General features: G+C 47.6%; 2 protein-coding genes across 2 annotated transcripts in view; both read left to right on the top strand.

Moving 5' to 3' along the window:
- Positions 1–19,675, top strand: part of LOC142069119 (butyrophilin subfamily 2 member A1-like) — a 206,338-nt gene that overhangs the window by 135,552 nt on the left and 51,111 nt on the right. The window lies entirely within an intron of this gene.
- On the top strand, positions 2,234–8,448 carry LOC142069117 (myelin-oligodendrocyte glycoprotein-like). The gene is made up of 4 exons (XM_075119496.1): positions 2,234–2,463; positions 3,418–3,537; positions 5,200–5,547; positions 7,960–8,448. The coding sequence occupies exons 2-4, from the start codon at positions 3,438–3,440 to the stop codon at positions 8,106–8,108; spliced, it is 597 nt and encodes a 198-aa protein (XP_074975597.1). The 5' UTR covers positions 2,234–2,463; positions 3,418–3,437; the 3' UTR covers positions 8,109–8,448.

The following is a 19,675-nucleotide window of genomic DNA, read 5'->3' as shown; positions in this document are numbered from 1 at the left end:
AGGGAGGAGAGGAGAGTGGGAGAGGAAAATAAACAGGTATCACAAGTGAGGGCTAGAAAAATGCTGAGTAGAAAAAGAGACAATGAAGGATCAGGGAGAAGGAAAGGGAATGTGAGAGGGACACCTACAAGATCTCTATCAAGCTTTTTTACAACTACAATACCCACCTGCGGAAGTGAAGAAACAGATTGATAGAGCCAGAAGAGTTCCCAGAAGTCACCTACAACAGGACAGGCCTAACAAAGAAAATAACAGAACGCCACTAGCCGTCACCTTCAGCCCCCAACTAAAACCCCTCCAACGCATTATTAAGGATCTACAACCTATCCTGAAGGACGACCCAACACTCTCACAAATCTTGGGAGACAGGCCAGTCCTTGCCTACAGACAGCCCCGCAACCTGAAGCAAATACTCACCAACAACCACATACCACACAACAGAACCACTAACCCAGGAACTTATCCTTGCAACAAAGCCCGTTGCCAACTGTGCCCACATATCTATTCAGGGGACACCATCACAGGGCCTAATAACATCAGCCACACTATCAGAGGCTCATTCACCTGCACATCCACCAATGTGATATATGCCATCATGTGCCAGCAATGCCCCTCTGCCATGTACATTGGTCAAACTGGACAGTCTCTACGTAAAAGAATAAATGGATACAAATCAGATGTCAAGAATTATAACATTCAAAAACCAGTCGGAGAACACTTCAATCTCTCTGGTTACGCAATCATCGACATGAAGGTCACTATCTTACAACAAAAAAACTTAAAATCCAGACTCCAGCGAGAAACTGCTGAATTGGAATTCATTTGCAAATTGGATACTATTAATTTAGGCTTAAATAAAGACTGGGAGTGGCTAAGTCATTATGCAAGGTAGCCTATTTCCCCTTGTTTTTTCCTACCCTCCCCCCCAGATGTTCTGGTTAAACTTGGATTTAAACTTGGAGAGTCGTCAGTTTGGATGAGCTATTGCCAGCAGGAGAGTGAGTTTATGTGTGTGTGTGTGTGTGTGTTCCGGGGGGGGGGGGGGGTTGAGAAAGCCTGGATCTGTGCTGGAAATGACCCACCTTGATTACCATGCACATTGTAGGGAGAGTGGTCACTTTGGATGAGCTATTACCAGCAGGAGAGTGAGTTTGTGTGTGTATGGGGGTGGGGGGGTGAGAAAACCTGGATCTATGCTGGAAATGGCCCACCTTGATTATCATGCACATTGTAAGGAGAGTGGTCACTTTGGATAAGCGATTACCAGCAGGAGATTGAGTTTGTGTGTGTGGTTTTTGGAGGGGGGTGAGGGGGTGAGAGAACCTGGATTTGTGCAGGAAATGGCCCACCTTGATTATCATACACATTGTGAAGAGAGTGGTCACTTTGGATGGGCTATTACCAGCGGGGGGGGGGGGGGCGGAGGGTGAGAAAACCTGGATTTGTGCATCTCAAATAAATTGGTTATTCTCTAAGGTGCCACAAATACTCCTTTTCTTTTTACCTTAACTCTGTATTTCTTGGTTTTCAGAAGTTTGAGTTTTGTTGAACTCAGACCAGGTGGGGGAGATAAAATCTTTTAGGGGACCAACTCCTGTTGTTGAGAGAGAGGAGCTTTGGAGCTACACCGAGCTCTTCTTTAGGTCTGTGTTGCTGGAAAGCTTGTCTCTTTCCCCAACAGAAGTTGATCCAGTAAAAGATCAAACATCCTCCACCTTGTCTCTCTCATAGACCGGGGCCAGCACGGCACAGAGCAAATCACTTCTGATGACCTTGCTGATTTGGAAGGTCACGATCTTCAGTGGGAAACTGTCACTTTATGTTAACAAAAGGGGCTTTGTTGTTGGCTGGGGGGGGGGGGGGGGGTTGCCATTTAGTTTATATTATTCAGCAAAAGCTTTTCTCTTTTTGAAATCCGGACTGGGCTGAGAGTCCGCTGTTCAGGTGACCCAGTTACCTGAATCCAGGCCTGATTTCAGAGAGAATCTGCTTCCTGCTTTTGCTGAATCTAATAAACTAAATAGAAAAAAAAACAACCAAAAACAACATTCCCCCCCACAACAACAAAGTCCCTTTATGTTAAATTTTAATATAAAGTTCCGGTCCCCCCCCCCACTAGCGGCCCCGCAGGACTGGGGCTGTGTCTTTAAGAGGAGACTCTCCCCCCCCACCCCCACCCCGGGACAGGGGTTGGACTGAGGCAATTTCCAGTTTTACTTTCACTGTCCCCGGGCGAAGGCTGCGAGCCGAGCGCACGTTTATCGATCGGAGCAAACCCCGTTTCTGTTCACAACCTTCCCCGGAGAAGCCCCGAGACAAAACTGCAGCTCCTCGATCGCCAGAATGAGCTGAGCCGCCTCCGTGACCGACGGGAACAGGCACCGAGCATGGGACTGTCCCAGCCAGAGGAGCCAAGTCTGGCCACACCCGGGAGATGTTAAACTTCTCAGAAGACCCAACCAGGTGGGTTAATTTGCTCCAGAAGGACTGTTTCTAACGTCTAATGCACCAGCCTTATTGCTGGGACAGATTATTCAAAACACAAGGAGTAAATAATCCTGTGAGAATTTGTTTCTCTCTTTCTGGGAACTTGACAGTACATCTACGTTCAAAGTGAGGGACTGTCACATACATTGCGGATTGTTTTCACAGCAATGTAACACGAGACTTTTACAGCTTGTTGAATTCGTCATTTCTTTGTTTTGCTGAATTTTATTCAAGAGCAGTGGGTCCAAGACTGTTCTTGGGAGAGATCTGTAACTTCCTCTATTTTGAATACAGAAAATTTCCTGCACCAAACCCAGCGGCCATCAGTCTAGTTTTCTGCCTCTGCTGACGTGGCAGTTTCCCACTCTTGGCCCCATGTCCGCCACCAGCCTCAGCCCCTTGGCCCCTGTCTGTGTCCCTGCACCCCTGGAGACACAGCCCTGGTCCCAGCCCCAGCTCTGAGGGGAGGGGGCGGAGGCCATGGAGAGGGGTAAGGGGGGCATGAGGTGAAAAGTTTGGGGGAGTTTCACTGGCTTTCAGCACCCACACTTTAAAAACTGTTCAAGTGCCACTGCAGACAACACAAGACAACACACGAATCTTTCTCTCTCTCACACACACACTTTCTCATTCCTTAAAACTTTTTTCTCCATTGATGGAATTACTGCCAACTTCTCCACTGTTCTGACTTTCTTTTTTTAATGTGGATTTTGTAGAGATGGGAAAAAATCAGGCCCATAAAGGAAACACACTTTCCATTTTAATGCAATGGCTGTTCTCACTCCAAATATGAGGGAGTTCACTTAACAATGCATTTGTCCCTTTTTTATTCACTGTGCCTTCTTTAATGTTTGACTTTTTAATAATTTAATGTTAGTCAGTGTTATGCTCACTATGGAAAGTTTTTTCCTCCTTCTTCCTGTTTTCTAGGTCAAGTTACAGTGAAGAAGATGAAGGTTCTCTCATTCTGCCACAGCTCCAGAGCCAGCTCTCCTCTCCCTGGGTTTATTGTTTTCTTCCTTACTTCTTATGTTCACAAGATGGAATCAGGTAGGAATCCGCACTGTGTCTGCTGAATCTTAGGGGATTAATTTAAGCCCCTGAAGTGCCTTAACAACATGCTTCACTCAAAGTCAGTGTAACAACTCACAGTGTATAAACTTCACCCCACAGCAAGATCAGCACCTTCATTATTCAATTTTTGCCCTGATTGTGTTGCTCCTGGGTGATTTTATTTGCTCCTGGGACAGTGCACAGGTCTGTTTCTTCACACAAGTATTTTTAAAAGATTGTCAAAGATGCCCAGGGAATTCGGAGGACACTTATTGAAGAGTTTAATAATAAGAATAAGAAATAAGAAAATCAAATAACTTAGTGGGTTTCAGATGTAAAAAAAAACCAAAAAGATCAGAGCCATAATTTGAGACTAATGTGCACAAAAACAAAAGAAAAACCAGAATATAATGATGTTGCGTGACTTTTTTTTAATTGGGCCTGTTAGCTAATCCATACATGTTAGGTGTAGTACACACTGTATTATTAGGCATTATATGCACAGTAGTCCCATAATATACATATGGGAGAGAGAGAGGGAGAGAGTTGGGAAGTTAACTTGAATGTTTTATGTTCTCCCCACAATTCTGTTCACCGATATTGAATATCCCACTTTACAATTCTGAAGTTAGTGTTCACAATAGAAAATAGGAAGCCTATCAAGGCCATGAAAGGTGTATCCTAGCAGTGGTTGGGATGTACCTCTACACCCACCTGGTTTGGAATGTGGTATCCAAAAAAAAGGGGTTAAGGAAGGTACCGAACAACAAGTTAAGGAACTGATGGGTTGGGTCCCAGGTGACGTATAAAGTGCTTTTTCACTTGTAAACAGCCACGGTATAAGTGGGTTTGTGGGGACATGCTGTGAGATAAGAATTGCTTCCCAGGAGGAGGGTATGGATGTCTGGTTTCCGAAGTGCACCGTTTTGTCTTTAGGCAATAATGTTCACAAAGTCTGGTTATTTGGTCTCTTGAGCATGTGAAGTATTGAACCATAATAGCCCCCAAATTGGCTCTAGCAATAGGGCCATGCCTCAGGAACACCTTGGTGAAAGAACACCAAATATGGCTCACCAACCCTACTCTTATTCCTGCTGAGGCCCAGCAAATTTCATGGCAATGTCAGTAAGCGTGTCAATTTGAGAGCACTCAGAAAAACGGGATGTTGAATAGTAAGTTTATTTCAACTATACACTGAGCATGTCCATACTCAGCTCTCTGCCTCAGTTTCTCTGATGTGTGACTGTGACATGGACTGAATACACTTGTCTTCAGCTTCTCACCCCATGTCAGCACTGTGTGCCTCTGTCATGCACTGAACCTACCAATTCTCAGCTCCCCACTCTCCGTCCCATGATCTGTGTCTGGGTCACGCACCAAGCTTGCCTGTTATCAGCTCCATGCCCCATCTCAGTGCTGTGTGCTGTGCCATACACACAGGCTGAGTATTCTTATAACAGAGCCCCAGTCCAACTGCCCATGAGCGCTGCTTTCTCTTAGGCATTCAGGCTGAAATGTTCCATGCCAGGTGTCTGTCGCTGGCTGAAGTTTTTGGAAAGTTTATCTGAAATGGAACCTCTTGACTGTGTCCTTCATATCAAATTGACATTTTCCTCTGACCTGCTTTCTGTTGTTTTTGTTGTCCTGGTGGATTTCCAGCAAAGTTCACAGTGATTGGACCTCGTGACCCTGTCACTGCCATCCTGGGTCAGGAAACTGTGTTACCCTGTCACCTGTCCCCCCGGATGAGCGCTGCAAACATGGAGGTGAGATGGTTCCGGTCTGCGGTTTCAACCATTGTGCACCTGTACCGTGATGGGAAGGATCAGTATGAAGGGCAGGTGCCAGAGTATCGGGGAAGGACAGAGCTTTTGAAAGCCGGACTCACAGATGGAAATGTTCACTTGAGGATTCTCAATATCAGACCCTCTGATGAAGGACAATACCACTGCTTTGTTCAAGATGGTACTTTTTATGAAGAAGCCGTATTGGAACTGCGGGTAGCAGGTCAGTGCCTTGTGTCAGTTTTAGCTTTGTGTGGTCTTTCCTATTACAACAACTGTGACTCCCTGCTTGTGAAATATTTTACAATAACACAGCATATCTAAATTTCAGCAAACAGCCACTTTCATACTTGGGAAAATATGCTGAAAACTTTCCCAACATGTTATTAAACACATTTTCAGGATGGCCAAGGCACTTTCTTGCCCAATCTTGATTGACTCCCAAAAGGAGTCTTCAGTTAAGTGGGAAAGGACTTCTTGACAACTATGGCCTTCCAGTTGCTCTGCAGTCATTTCTAGGATGTGTGGCTAAGGTAGGACTGACAGACATTTGTGGCCTTCTGATGGGTTGGTTGTTGCTTCGGGGTGTAGTTAAAATCAAATGCAGTGTTCTTATTTGCTGACACTGTATAATGGTGATGGTGGGGGTGGGGGTGATGGGTTCCCCCCAGGTACCACCGGGAACTGGGGTACAGCTGAGACCTCTGTCTCACCAATCTGGGTTCCCTCTTGCACTGTGACATTATGGCAAGCTGTAAAGCCCTCAACACTTGCACTCACACCAACATCCAGAGGCGGGACCACACCCAGCTGTGTTCATGAATGCATCTGGCCAGGCACTCATGGACCAACAATAGCGAGGCTTCAGCCAAAACACACCCCAGCACCCCAACCTAGGACCCACCCTGGTCAAAAGCCTGACCAGTAAAGATTATTACAATTACCCAGTTTTCCCCTCCCTCAGTGTGGAGAGGAATATGCACAAAATCTTTGTTAACTGAGCTGAGATTTTGCCCGAACACTTCACTCAAACCACACTGTTTTACATTAAATTTAAAAAAAAAAAAAGAGATTTATTAACTACAGAAAGATAGATTATAAATCAAAGCAAACGGATCAAACAGTTTCTGTTTGAAACAGAAACTGCTCTCATTGTAACAGAACATTCAAACCAAAACTTGTCCTGTTGCATCAGGAACACCGTTCTCAATCAAGAAAAGGAATCAGCAGTTTATATAGCAGGTCAGTCACCATCCAAATCCCACACTGAACTCACCACCACTAGAAACCAAACAAAATATAGGAAGAAAAGAACGGAAATATCTGTGGTGGATATTTCATAATCCACGTACAAACACAGAATATGGGAGGCTGGTGTCTTTACAGGGTCACAGTTTAGGGAACTTGATCCCCTTAATTGTGAGTATTTAGACTATACACATTTTTAGAGGAAATTTTCACTCAATCCACTGATTCAGTAGGTTCCTGTAACCTTAAATTCACCTTAATTTTTTGGAATGTGATAAATTTTGTACTCTGGCTTGATTGTGATCTGTAGAGCCCTGTAAACCCACAGATATATATTCGCAGATACCCTCATCATTTTGGGGGGTTTGCAGATTGGATGCGGATACCAATTTTGTATCCACGCAGGGCTCTAGTGATCTGTTCACTTCCCAACTTCATTACTTGTGTGAAATGTCACCTAAGTCATGTGATATTGTTTTTCTGATCTTCAATGGGACTTGTGCTCCTTAATTACTTTGGTCTGGATCCACTAGAGGACTCATTTTACCCCTTGTCTACACACAAAAGATGCACTGATTAACTAGTTAAGCAATGCTATCCGCTTGTGTGAAAACACCTTGTATAAATTTCAGAGTGCCCTTAATAGATTTAGTTTCAGTCAATTTTTTATCGACTTTAACTAAATGGAGATAGAGAGCTATGAAGCTGATTTATGATTTAAGGTTTTGTGCATCAATTTATTTAAATTGGTGCAACCCTGATATGTTGTCAACTCTTGAACCAATTTAAGAATGACTCCATAAGAGGGTTGGCCCAGGTTCACTAAATCAGAGCACAAACCATGTGTGGAAAAGACACCAGGCACATTTGAAAATTCCATCCTGTTTAGATGACCGAATCACTGTGAACACAAGAAGAGCAAATGGAAATTAGTTAATTTGCTGCACAAGTGCTTGGACAAATTGTGATTATGGTTTTTCCCAATATTAGGAGGTAACAGTGGATTTTTCAAAAATATGCTAATTAATCTGGCAGTTTCTGAATATTGCTTACTGTTAAGGGCCAAATCCTTTTCTGGTATAAGCCTATTGGAATCAATGGGGTTTTATGAGCAGAGAATTTGCCCCTGATCTCTATGGCACTCTGAGTAGCAATGAATCAAATCAGGGCTGTGTTTTCAAGGATAAATGAGTGGTAAAGCTGTGTTGATTGGAGCCATATTTAAAATCAGTTTCTGGTCTTTTGTGTCATGTGGGCATGGCCATTCTTTCACTCTTAGCTCACACAAATCCTGCTGGGCACTATTTATGTATTTGTTTGAAAAAAAAAATCTGCTTTTAGTCACCACTTCCAAACTAAGGCAAGCCTTGGGTGTTTTCTTTTTCAGATCCCTTTTTCCCGAGGGTAAATCCCTGGATGGTGGTGCCGAGTGTGACCCTGGTGGTTTTGTTTGTTTTCATTGGCCTCACTGTTTCTCTCTTTAAAATGAAAGGTAAATATCAGAGGGAGAGATATACTGTAAAGATTTTATTCTAATAAATAAATAAGGGCAATTTAGAAATTTAACATAAAAAGAACGTGTGATCTGCTGATCTGGTCCTAAAAAAAGAAGAAGAATGCTCCACTTTTCCCTCAGCCCAGCTCCCACCCAATTGCAGCTCCACTCCCCGCCTGCCCTGCCTCCAGCCCAACTCTGCCCACAATCCCTCGCCACTCCCAGCCCTCTATTTCCAGCTCTTCCCTTATCCCCAGCTCTGCTTTCAGCCCAAGCTCCTGGATTCAGCCAACTGTGATGTAATGGAGGGGGGAGGAGGGGCTGAGAGAGACGCTACTACTGGTAAGTGGGACTCGTGACAGGAAAAGTTTGGGCACCACTGGTCTAATCTGATCTCCGTAAGAGGAATTTGAAGAGAAATAATCTCTCAGTCTTAACTGTCATATTGATGATAATGAGAAATAAAAGATAAGAAAAGGGAAACTCCTAACCAACAATATGGGTATTTCTGTTTAATTTTTGGGCAAACGAGATATAGAAATTGGTAAGTGTCATAATCCGTCCTCTGAAAAGGATTTTTTTTTTTTTTTTTTTTTTTGGTAATTGGATCTTCATGTGGGAGTTGGTTTAAATGGTTTGGAGTTGTTTGATCTTAAATTTAACTTTTACAATTTTGTTACAATACGAAACCCTTGTTTGTTTACTTGCTTTTTATTATTATACTTTCTTGTGGGGTTTAATGTAATTGTATAAAATGTGGAGAAGCTCTAATTTGGGTAGATTTCACACCAAAATCTAATTTGAAAAACTGATAAGCAATGGAGTCACAGAGTTTCAGAGCAGAAGAGAGCCCTGGATCCTCTTCTCTGATGTCCTGAAAAGGAGGTTGATTTCCCTCAGCCTTCATTGTCATACTGATGATAAAGAGAAATAAAATATAAGGAAAGGGAAACACCTAACAAAAATATCTATTTATTTCGCTCTCATTTTTAGACAAACGAGATAAAGAAATAAGTAAGTATCATTATGCTTCCTATGACAAGAAACTTTTAGTACCAGTTTGGATTCTAATGTGGGAGTTTGTGTAGCAGTGGTGGAGGTGTTTGATTTTAAATTTAACTTAACATTGCTGCAGTACGAAGCCTTTTAGTTTGCTAACTTGGTTATTATTATCAGGCTTTTGGGAAGGTGTGTGTGTGGGGGGGCGTCAACTTCAATATAGCTTTATAAAACATGGGGAAAGACTAGAGAGGATGAATTTCACACCAAAAGCTAATTTGAAAAATTGAAAAGCAATACAGTTATAGAGTCATAGTGTTTAAGACCAGAAGGGATGACTGGATCCTCTAGTTCAGAGGTCTGCAGACCGTGGGGCAGGCCCCTAGGGGCACGTGGAGGAATGTTCAAGCGGGCGCAGGGCCGGATTAACTCTTCTGGGGGCCGGGGACTATTAGAGTTTGTGGGGCCCCCTAGGCTCTGGGGTACGGCTAAAAATGAGGGATTCAGAGTGCAGGAGGGGGCTGTGGATTGGGGCAGGGTGTGGGTGTGGAAGGGGGTGAGGTCTCTGACTAGGGTTGTGGACTCTAGGGTGTGGCTGGGGATGAGGGCTTTCAGATGCAGGAGGGGGCTCCAGGCTGGCGCCAAGGAGATTGGAGTGTGGGAGAGGGCTCAGGGCAGGAGGTTGGGAGTGTGGGGTCTGGGAGGGAGTTAGGGTGCAGGAGGGGGCTCAGGGCTGGGGTGGGGATGGGGTCTGGGAGGGAGTTAAGGCGTGGGAAGGGGCTCAGTGCAGGAGGTTGGGAGTGTGGGGTCTGGGAGGGAGTTAGGGTGCAGGAGGAGGCTCAGGGCTGGGGTGGGGATGGGGTCTGGGAGGGAGTTAAGGCGTGGGAAGGGGCTCAGTGCAGGAGGTTGGGAGGGTGGGGTCTGGGAGGGAGTTAGGGTGCAGGAGAGGGCTCAGGGCTGGGGCAGGAGGTTGTGGTGCGGGGCGCTTACCTGGGACAGCTCCCCTTTGGTGGTGCAGGCCCTGGGGAGGGGGGGCACGTGGCTCCATGCTCTGTCCTGTGCTCGCCTGCAGGCACCACCCACACAGCTCCCATTGGCTGTGATTCCTGGCCAATGGGAGCTGCGGGGGCGGTGTCTGCAAGTCAAGGAAGCCTGTGGGACTGAGCTTCCTGGCACGCGCAGCTCCAGCCGAGGGGAGGGGGGAATGACATGCCAGCGTGTAGAGCCGCCTCCTCGCCAACGCCGGGCTGCGCTGGAATGCAGGGGCTTCAGTGGCTGCAGCCCACAGCCCTGGGCTAAGGCGGCCCTGAAAAAAGATCTACACTTTTGGCGGTCTGGAGATCTTTTTGCGGGGGCCCCCCTTTGCCTGGGGCCCTGGCCTCCAGCCCCTAAATCCCCTCTCTTAAACCAGCCCTGAACAGGTGCAAGGCAGGGTCCCTGCCAGCCCTCATGGGGAGAGGGGAGGGAGCCCCACCCAGCCCCGCTCTGCCCCCAGCCCAGATCCAATCCCATCTGCAGCTGCGCTCCGCCCCCTGCCCCCCACTAAGCTCTGGCTCCTGCCACAGTTCCAGTCCTCCCCCTGCTCCGCCCCCAGGTCAGTTCCTACCAAATTCCCTCCCCTCCCCCAGGCCAGCTCTGCCTCTAGCCCCAGCTCCTCCCCCATCCCCAGTTCTGCCCCCAGCTCCCCCTTCAGCCCAAGCACCTCTGCTGAGTCAACTGTGCAGTAACGGAAGGGGGGGCGCCGACAGATTTCATTACTGTAAGGGGGGAGTGATCGGAAAAGTTTGGGCACCACTGGTCTTGTCTGATTTCCTGAAGAAGAGATTGAATAGAAATAATCCGTCTTACCTGTCACAGTGATGATAAACAGAAATAAACCATAAAAAAAGGAAAACACCTGACAAATATTATGTGTCTGTCTGTTTAATTTTTAGGCAAACGAGATATAGAAATCGGTAAGTGTCATTATCCACACTCTGAAAAGGATTTTTTTTTGGCGGGGGCCGAGAATTGGATCTTCATGTGGGAGTTTGTTTAAATGGTTTGGAGTTATTTGATATTAACTTTAACTTTTACAATTTTGTTGCAATACAAACGCCCTTGTTTGCTTACTTGCTTTTTATTATTATTCTTTCTTGTGGGGTTTAATGTAATTGTATATAATGTGGGGAAGTGCTAAATTGGGTAGATTTCACACCAAAATCTAATTTGAAAAACTGATAAGCAATAGAGTCACTGAGTTTAAGAGCAGAAGAGAGCCCTGGATCCTCTTCTCTGATGTCCTGAAAAGGAGGTTGATTTCTCTCAGCCTTCACTGTCATATTGATGATAAAGAGAAATAAAACATAAGGAAAGGGAAACACCTAACAAAAATATCTATTTATTTCTCTCTCATTTTTAGACAAACGAGATAAAGAAATAAGTAAGTGTCATTATCCTTCCTATGACAAGAAACTTCTTGTACCTCTTTGGATTCTAACGTGGGAATTTGTGTAGCAGTGGTGGAGGTGTTTGATTTTAAATTTAACTTAACATTGCTGCAGTACGAAGCCTTTTAGTTTGCTTACTTGGTTATTATTATCAGTCTTTTGGGAAGATGGGGGGGTCAACTTTAATATATCTTTATAAAACATGGGGAAAGACTAGAGAGGATGAATTTCACACTAAAAGTTAATTTGAAAAATTGATAAGCAATACAGTTAAAGAGTCTTACTGTTTAAGACCAGAAGGGATGACTGGATCCTCTAGTTCAGAGGTCTTCAGACTGTGGGGCAGGCCCCTAGGGGCACGTGGAGGAAATTCAAGTGGGCACAGGTCCACAATTAACTCTTCTGGGGGCCTGGGACTATGAGAGTTTGTGGGGCCCCCTAGGCTCTGGGGTAGGGCCAAAAATGAGGGATTCAGAGTGCAGGAGGGGGCTGTGGATTGGGGCAGGGTGAGGGCTCTGACTGGGGTTGTGGACTCTAGGGTGTGGCTGGGGATGAGGGCTTTCAGATTCAGGAGCGGGCTCCAGGCTGGCACCAAGGGGACTGGAGTGTGGGAAGGGGCTCAGGGCAGGAGGTTGGGAGTGTGGGGTCTGGGAGGGTGTTAGGGTGCAGGAGGGGGCTCAGGGCTGGGGCAGGAGGTCCCTTACCTGGGACAGCTCCCCTTTGGTGGTGCAGGCCCCGGGGAGGGGGGGCACGTGGCTCCATGCTCTGTCCTGTGCTCGCCTGCAGGCACCACCCCACACAGCTCCCATTGGCTGTGATTCCTGGCCAATGGGAGCTGCGGGGGCGGTGTCTGCAAGTCAAGGAAGCCTGTGGGACTGAGCTTCCTGGCACGCGCAGCTCCAGCCCAGCAGAGGGGAGAATGACATGCCAGCGTGTAGAGCCGCCTCCTCGCCAGCGCCGGGCTGGGCTGGAATGCAGGGGCTTTAGTGGCTGAAGCCCACAGCCCTGGGCTAAAGCGGCCCTGAAAAAAGATCTGCACTTTTGGCAGTCTGGAGATCTTTTCGCGGGAGCCCCCCTTTGCCTGCAGCCCCTAAATCCCCTCTTAAACCGGCCCTGAACAGGTGCAAGGCAGGGTCCCTGCCAGCCCTCATGGGGAGAGGGGAGGGAGCCCCACCCAGCCCCGCTCTGCCCCCAGCCCAGATCCTATCCCATCTGCAGCTGCGCTCCGCCCCCTGCCTCCCACTAAGCTCCGGCTCCTGCCACAGTTCCAGTCCTCCCCCTGCTCCGCCCCCAGGTCAGTTCCTACCAAATTCCCTCCCCTCCCCCAGGCCACCTCTGCTCCTCCCCTATCCCCAGTTCTGCCCCCAGCTCCCCCTTCAGCCCAAGCACCTCTGCTGAGTCAACTGTGCAGTAACGGAAGGGGGGGCGCAGACAGCTTCCATTACTGCAAGGGGGGAGTGATCGGAAAAGTTTGGGCACCACTGGTCTTGTCTGATTTCCTGAAGAAGAGATTGAATAGAAATAATCCGTCTTACCTGTCACAGTGATGATAAAGAGAAATAAACCATAAAAAAAGGAAAACACCTAACAAACATTATGTGTCTGTTTAATTTTTAGGCAAACGAGAAAGAGAAATTGGTAAGTGTCATTATCCACACTCTGAAAAGGATTTTTTTTTGGCGGGGGCCGAGAATTGGATCTTCATGTGGGAGTTTGTTTAAATGGTTTGGAGTTATTTGATATTAACTTTAACTTTTACAATTTTGTTGCAATACAAACGCCCTTGTTTGCTTACTTCCTTTTTATTATTATTCTTTCTTGTGGGGTTTAATGTAATTGTATATAATGTGGGGAAGTGCTAAATTGGGTAGATTTCACACCAAAATCTAATTTGAAAAACTGATAAGCAATAGAGTCACTGAGTTTAAGAGCAGAAGAGAGCCCTGGATCCTCTTCTCTGATGTCCTGAAAAGGAGGTTGATTTCTCTCAGCCTTCACTGTCATATTGATGATAAAGAGAAATAAAACATAAGGAAAGGGAAACACCTAACAAAAATATCTATTTATTTCTCTCTCATTTTTAGACAAACGAGATAAAGAAATAAGTAAGTGTCATTATCCTTCCTATGACAAGAAACTTCTTGTACCTCTTTGGATTCTAACGTGGGAATTTGTGTAGCAGTGGTGGAGGTGTTTGATTTTAAATTTAACTTAACATTGCTGCAGTACGAAGCCTTTTAGTTTGCTTACTTGGTTATTATTATCAGTCTTTTGGGAAGATGGGGGGGTCAACTTTAATATATCTTTATAAAACATGGGGAAAGACTAGAGAGGATGAATTTCACACTAAAAGTTAATTTGAAAAATTGATAAGCAATACAGTTAAAGAGTCTTACTGTTTAAGACCAGAAGGGATGACTGGATCCTCTAGTTCAGAGGTCTTCAGACTGTGGGGCAGGCCCCTAGGGGCACGTGGAGGAAATTCAAGTGGGCACAGGTCCACAATTAACTCTTCTGGGGGCCTGGGACTATGAGAGTTTGTGGGGCCCCCTAGGCTCTGGGGTAGGGCCAAAAATGAGGGATTCAGAGTGCAGGAGGGGGCTGTGGATTGGGGCAGGGTGAGGGCTCTGACTGGGGTTGTGGACTCTAGGGTGTGGCTGGGGATGAGGGCTTTCAGATTCAGGAGCGGGCTCCAGGCTGGCACCAAGGGGACTGGAGTGTGGGAAGGGGCTCAGGGCAGGAGGTTGGGAGTGTGGGGTCTGGGAGGGTGTTAGGGTGCAGGAGGGGGCTCAGGGCTGGGGCAGGAGGTCCCTTACCTGGGACAGCTCCCCTTTGGTGGTGCAGGCCCCGGGGAGGGGGGGCACGTGGCTCCATGCTCTGTCCTGTGCTCGCCTGCAGGCACCACCCCACACAGCTCCCATTGGCTGTGATTCCTGGCCAATGGGAGCTGCGGGGGCGGTGTCTGCAAGTCAAGGAAGCCTGTGGGACTGAGCTTCCTGGCACGCGCAGCTCCAGCCCAGCGGAGGGGAGAATGACATGCCAGCGTGTAGAGCCGCCTCCTCGCCAGCGCCGGGCTGGGCTGGAATGCAGGGGCTTTAGTGGCTGAAGCCCACAGCCCTGGGCTAAAGCGGCCCTGAAAAAAGATCTGCACTTTTGGCAGTCTGGAGATCTTTTCGCGGGAGCCCCCCTTTGCCTGCAGCCCCTAAATCCCCTCTTAAACCGGCCCTGAACAGGTGCAAGGCAGGGTCCCTGCCAGCCCTCATGGGGAGAGGGGAGGGAGCCCCACCCAGCCCCGCTCTGCCCCCAGCCCAGATCCTATCCCATCTGCAGCTGCGCTCCGCCCCCTGCCTCCCACTAAGCTCCGGCTCCTGCCACAGTTCCAGTCCTCCCCCTGCTCCGCCCCCAGGTCAGTTCCTACCAAATTCCCTCCCCTCCCCCAGGCCACCTCTGCTCCTCCCCTATCCCCAGTTCTGCCCCCAGCTCCCCCTTCAGCCCAAGCACCTCTGCTGAGTCAACTGTGCAGTAACGGAAGGGGGGGCGCAGACAGCTTCCATTACTGCAAGGGGGGAGTGATCGGAAAAGTTTGGGCACCACTGGTCTTGTCTGATTTCCTGAAGAAGAGATTGAATAGAAATAATCCGTCTTACCTGTCACAGTGATGATAAAGAGAAATAAACCATAAAAAAAGGAAAACACCTAACAAACATTATGTGTCTGTTTAATTTTTAGGCAAACGAGAAAGAGAAATTGGTAAGTGTCATTATCCACACTCTGAAAAGGATTTTTTTTTGGCGGGGGCCGAGAATTGGATCTTCATGTGGGAGTTTGTTTAAATGGTTTGGAGTTATTTGATATTAACTTTAACTTTTACAATTTTGTTGCAATACAAATGCCCTTGTTTGCTTACTTCCTTTTTATTATTATTCTTTCTTGTGGGGTTTAATGTAATTGTATATAATGTGGGGAAGTGCTAAATTGGGTAGATTTCACACCAAAATCTAATTTGAAAAACTGATAAGCAATAGAGTCACTGAGTTTAAGAGCAGAAGAGAGCCCTGGATCCTCTTCTCTGATGTCCTGAAAAGGAGGTTGATTTCTCTCAGCCTTCACTGTCATATTGATGATAAAGAGAAATAAAACATAAGGAAAGGGAAACACCTAACAAAAATATCTATTTATTTCTCTCTCATTTTTAGACAAACGAGATAAAGAAATAAGTAAGTGTCATTATCCTTCCTATGACAAGAATCTTCTTGTACCTCTTTGGATTCTAACGTGGGAATTTGTGTAGCAGTGGTGGAGGTGTTTGATTTTAAATTTAACTTAACATTGCTGCAGTACGAAGCCTTTTAGTTTGCTTACTTGGTTATTATTATTATCAGTCTTTTGGGAAGATGGGGGGGTCAACTTTAATATATCTTTATAAAACATGAGGAAAGACTAGAGAGGATGAATTTCACACTAAAAGTTAATTTGAAAAATTGATAAGCAATACAGTTAAAGAGTCTTACTGTTTAAGACCAGAAGGGATGACTGGATCCTCTAGTTCAGAGGTCTTCAGACTGTGGGGCAGGCCCCTAGGGGCACGTGGAGGAAATTCAAGTGGGCACAGGTCCACAATTAACTCTTCTGGGGGCCTGGGACTATGAGAGTTTGTGGGGCCCCCTAGGCTCTGGGGTAGGGCCAAAAATGAGGGATTCAGAGTGCAGGAGGGGGCTGTGGATTGGGGCAGGGTGAGGGCTCTGACTGGGGTTGTGGACTCTAGGGTGTGGCTGGGGATGAGGGCTTTCAGATTCAGGAGCGGGCTCCAGGCTGGCACCAAGGGGACTGGAGTGTGGGAAGGGGCTCAGGGCAGGAGGTTGGGAGTGTGGGGTCTGGGAGGGTGTTAGGGTGCAGGAGGGGGCTCAGGGCTGGGGCAGGAGGTCCCTTACCTGGGACAGCTCCCCTTTGGTGGTGCAGGCCCCGGGGAGGGGGGGCACGTGGCTCCATGCTCTGTCCTGTGCTCGCCTGCAGGCACCACCCCACACAGCTCCCATTGGCTGTGATTCCTGGCCAATGGGAGCTGCGGGGGCGGTGTCTGCAAGTCAAGGAAGCCTGTGGGACTGAGCTTCCTGGCACGCGCAGCTCCAGCCCAGCGGAGGGGAGAATGACATGCCAGCGTGTAGAGCCGCCTCCTCGCCAGCGCCGGGCTGGGCTGGAATGCAGGGGCTTTAGTGGCTGAAGCCCACAGCCCTGGGCTAAAGCGGCCCTGAAAAAAGATCTGCACTTTTGGCAGTCTGGAGATCTTTTCGCGGGAGCCCCCCTTTGCCTGCAGCCCCTAAATCCCCTCTTAAACCGGCCCTGAACAGGTGCAAGGCAGGGTCCCTGCCAGCCCTCATGGGGAGAGGGGAGGGAGCCCCACCCAGCCCCGCTCTGCCCCCAGCCCAGATCCTATCCCATCTGCAGCTGCGCTCCGCCCCCTGCCTCCCACTAAGCTCCGGCTCCTGCCACAGTTCCAGTCCTCCCCCTGCTCCGCCCCCAGGTCAGTTCCTACCAAATTCCCTCCCCTCCCCCAGGCCACCTCTGCTCCTCCCCTATCCCCAGTTCTGCCCCCAGCTCCCCCTTCAGCCCAAGCACCTCTGCTGAGTCAACTGTGCAGTAACGGAAGGGGGGGCGCAGACAGCTTCCATTACTGCAAGGGGGGAGTGATCGGAAAAGTTTGGGCACCACTGGTCTTGTCTGATTTCCTGAAGAAGAGATTGAATAGAAATAATCCGTCTTACCTGTCACAGTGATGATAAAGAGAAATAAACCATAAAAAAAGGAAAACACCTAACAAACATTATGTGTCTGTTTAATTTTTAGGCAAACGAGAAAGAGAAATTGGTAAGTGTCATTATCCACACTCTGAAAAGGATTTTTTTTTGGCGGGGGCCGAGAATTGGATCTTCATGTGGGAGTTTGTTTAAATGGTTTGGAGTTATTTGATATTAACTTTAACTTTTACAATTTTGTTGCAATACAAATGCCCTTGTTTGCTTACTTCCTTTTTATTATTATTCTTTCTTGTGGGGTTTAATGTAATTGTATATAATGTGGGGAAGTGCTAAATTGGGTAGATTTCACACCAAAATCTAATTTGAAAAACTGATAAGCAATAGAGTCACTGAGTTTAAGAGCAGAAGAGAGCCCTGGATCCTCTTCTCTGATGTCCTGAAAAGGAGGTTGATTTCTCTCAGCCTTCACTGTCATATTGATGATAAAGAGAAATAAAACATAAGGAAAGGGAAACACCTAACAAAAATATCTATTTATTTCTCTCTCATTTTTAGACAAACGAGATAAAGAAATAAGTAAGTGTCATTATCCTTCCTATGACAAGAATCTTCTTGTACCTCTTTGGATTCTAACGTGGGAATTTGTGTAGCAGTGGTGGAGGTGTTTGATTTTAAATTTAACTTAACATTGCTGCAGTACGAAGCCTTTTAGTTTGCTTACTTGGTTATTATTATTATCAGTCTTTTGGGAAGATGGGGGGGTCAACTTTAATATATCTTTATAAAACATGAGGAAAGACTAGAGAGGATGAATTTCACACTAAAAGTTAATTTGAAAAATTGATAAGCAATACAGTTAAAGAGTCTTACTGTTTAAGACCAGAAGGGATGACTGGATCCTCTAGTTCAGAGGTCTTCAGACTGTGGGGCAGGCCCCTAGGGGCACGTGGAGGAAATTCAAGTGGGCACAGGTCCACAATTAACTCTTCTGGGGGCCTGGGACTATGAGAGTTTGTGGGGCCCCCTAGGCTCTGGGGTAGGGCCAAAAATGAGGGATTCAGAGTGCAGGAGGGGGCTGTGGATTGGGGCAGGGTGAGGGCTCTGACTGGGGTTGTGGACTCTAGGGTGTGGCTGGGGATGAGGGCTTTCAGATTCAGGAGCGGGCTCCAGGCTGGCACCAAGGGGACTGGAGTGTGGGAAGGGGCTCAGGGCAGGAGGTTGGGAGTGTGGGGTCTGGGAGGGTGTTAGGGTGCAGGAGGGGGCTCAGGGCTGGGGCAGGAGGTCCCTTACCTGGGACAGCTCCCCTTTGGTGGTGCAGGCCCCGGGGAGGGGGGGCACGTGGCTCCATGCTCTGTCCTGTGCTCGCCTGCAGGCACCACCCCACACAGCTCCCATTGGCTGTGATTCCTGGCCAATGGGAGCTGCGGGGGCGGTGTCTGCAAGTCAAGGAAGCCTGTGGGACTGAGCTTCCTGGCACGCGCAGCTCCAGCCCAGCGGAGGGGGGAATGACATGCCAGTGTGTAGAGCCGCCTCCTCGCCAACGCCGGGCTGGGCTGGAATGCAGGGGCTTTAGTGGCTGAAGCCCACAGCCCTGGGCTAAAGCGGCCCTGAAAAAAGATCTGCACTTTTGGCAGTCTGGAGATCTTTTCGCGGGAGCCCCCCTTTGCCTGCAGCCCCTAAATCCCCTCTTAAACCGGCCCTGAACAGGTGCAAGGCAGGGTCCCTGCCAGCCCTCATGGGGAGAGGGGAGGGAGCCCCACCCAGCCCCGCTCTGCCCCCAGCCCAGATCCTATCCCATCTGCAGCTGCGCTCCGCCCCCTGCCTCCCACTAAGCTCCGGCTCCTGCCACAGTTCCAGTCCTCCCCCTGCTCCGCCCCCAGGTCAGTTCCTACCAAATTCCCTCCCCTCCCCCAGGCCACCTCTGCTCCTCCCCTATCCCCAGTTCTGCCCCCAGCTCCCCCTTCAGCCCAAGCACCTCTGCTGAGTCAACTGTGCAGTAACGGAAGGGGGGGCGCAGACAGCTTCCATTACTGCAAGGGGGGAGTGATCGGAAAAGTTTGGGCACCACTGGTCTTGTCTGATTTCCTGAAGAAGAGATTGAATAGAAATAATCCGTCTTACCTGTCACAGTGATGATAAAGAGAAATAAACCATAAAAAAAGGAAAACACCTAACAAACATTATGTGTCTGTTTAATTTTTAGGCAAACGAGAAAGAGAAATTGGTAAGTGTCATTATCCACACTCTGAAAAGGATTTTTTTTTGGCGGGGGCCGAGAATTGGATCTTCATGTGGGAGTTTGTTTAAATGGTTTGGAGTTATTTGATATTAACTTTAACTTTTACAATTTTGTTGCAATACAAATGCCCTTGTTTGCTTACTTCCTTTTTATTATTATTCTTTCTTGTGGGGTTTAATGTAATT

Source organism: Caretta caretta, chromosome 14 (genome assembly GCF_965140235.1).
Source record: "Caretta caretta isolate rCarCar2 chromosome 14, rCarCar1.hap1, whole genome shotgun sequence".
Classification (NCBI taxonomy): domain Eukaryota; kingdom Metazoa; phylum Chordata; order Testudines; family Cheloniidae; genus Caretta; species Caretta caretta.
The sequence above is the reverse complement of the archived record's forward strand: the minus strand, read 5'-3'. Positions and strand labels throughout refer to the sequence as shown.

Excerpts from the sequence above, each read along its gene's own strand:
- LOC142069117 (XM_075119496.1), top strand. The coding sequence starts at position 3,438 with ATGAAGGTTCTCTCATTCTGCCACAGCTCCAGAGCCAGCTCTCCTCTC. Across the intron at positions 3,538-5,199 it reads TGTTCACAAGATGGAATCAG|CAAAGTTCACAGTGATTGGA; the intron begins GTAGGAATCCGC and ends GTGGATTTCCAG. Across the intron at positions 5,548-7,959 it reads ATTGGAACTGCGGGTAGCAG|ATCCCTTTTTCCCGAGGGTA; the intron begins GTCAGTGCCTTG and ends TTTCTTTTTCAG.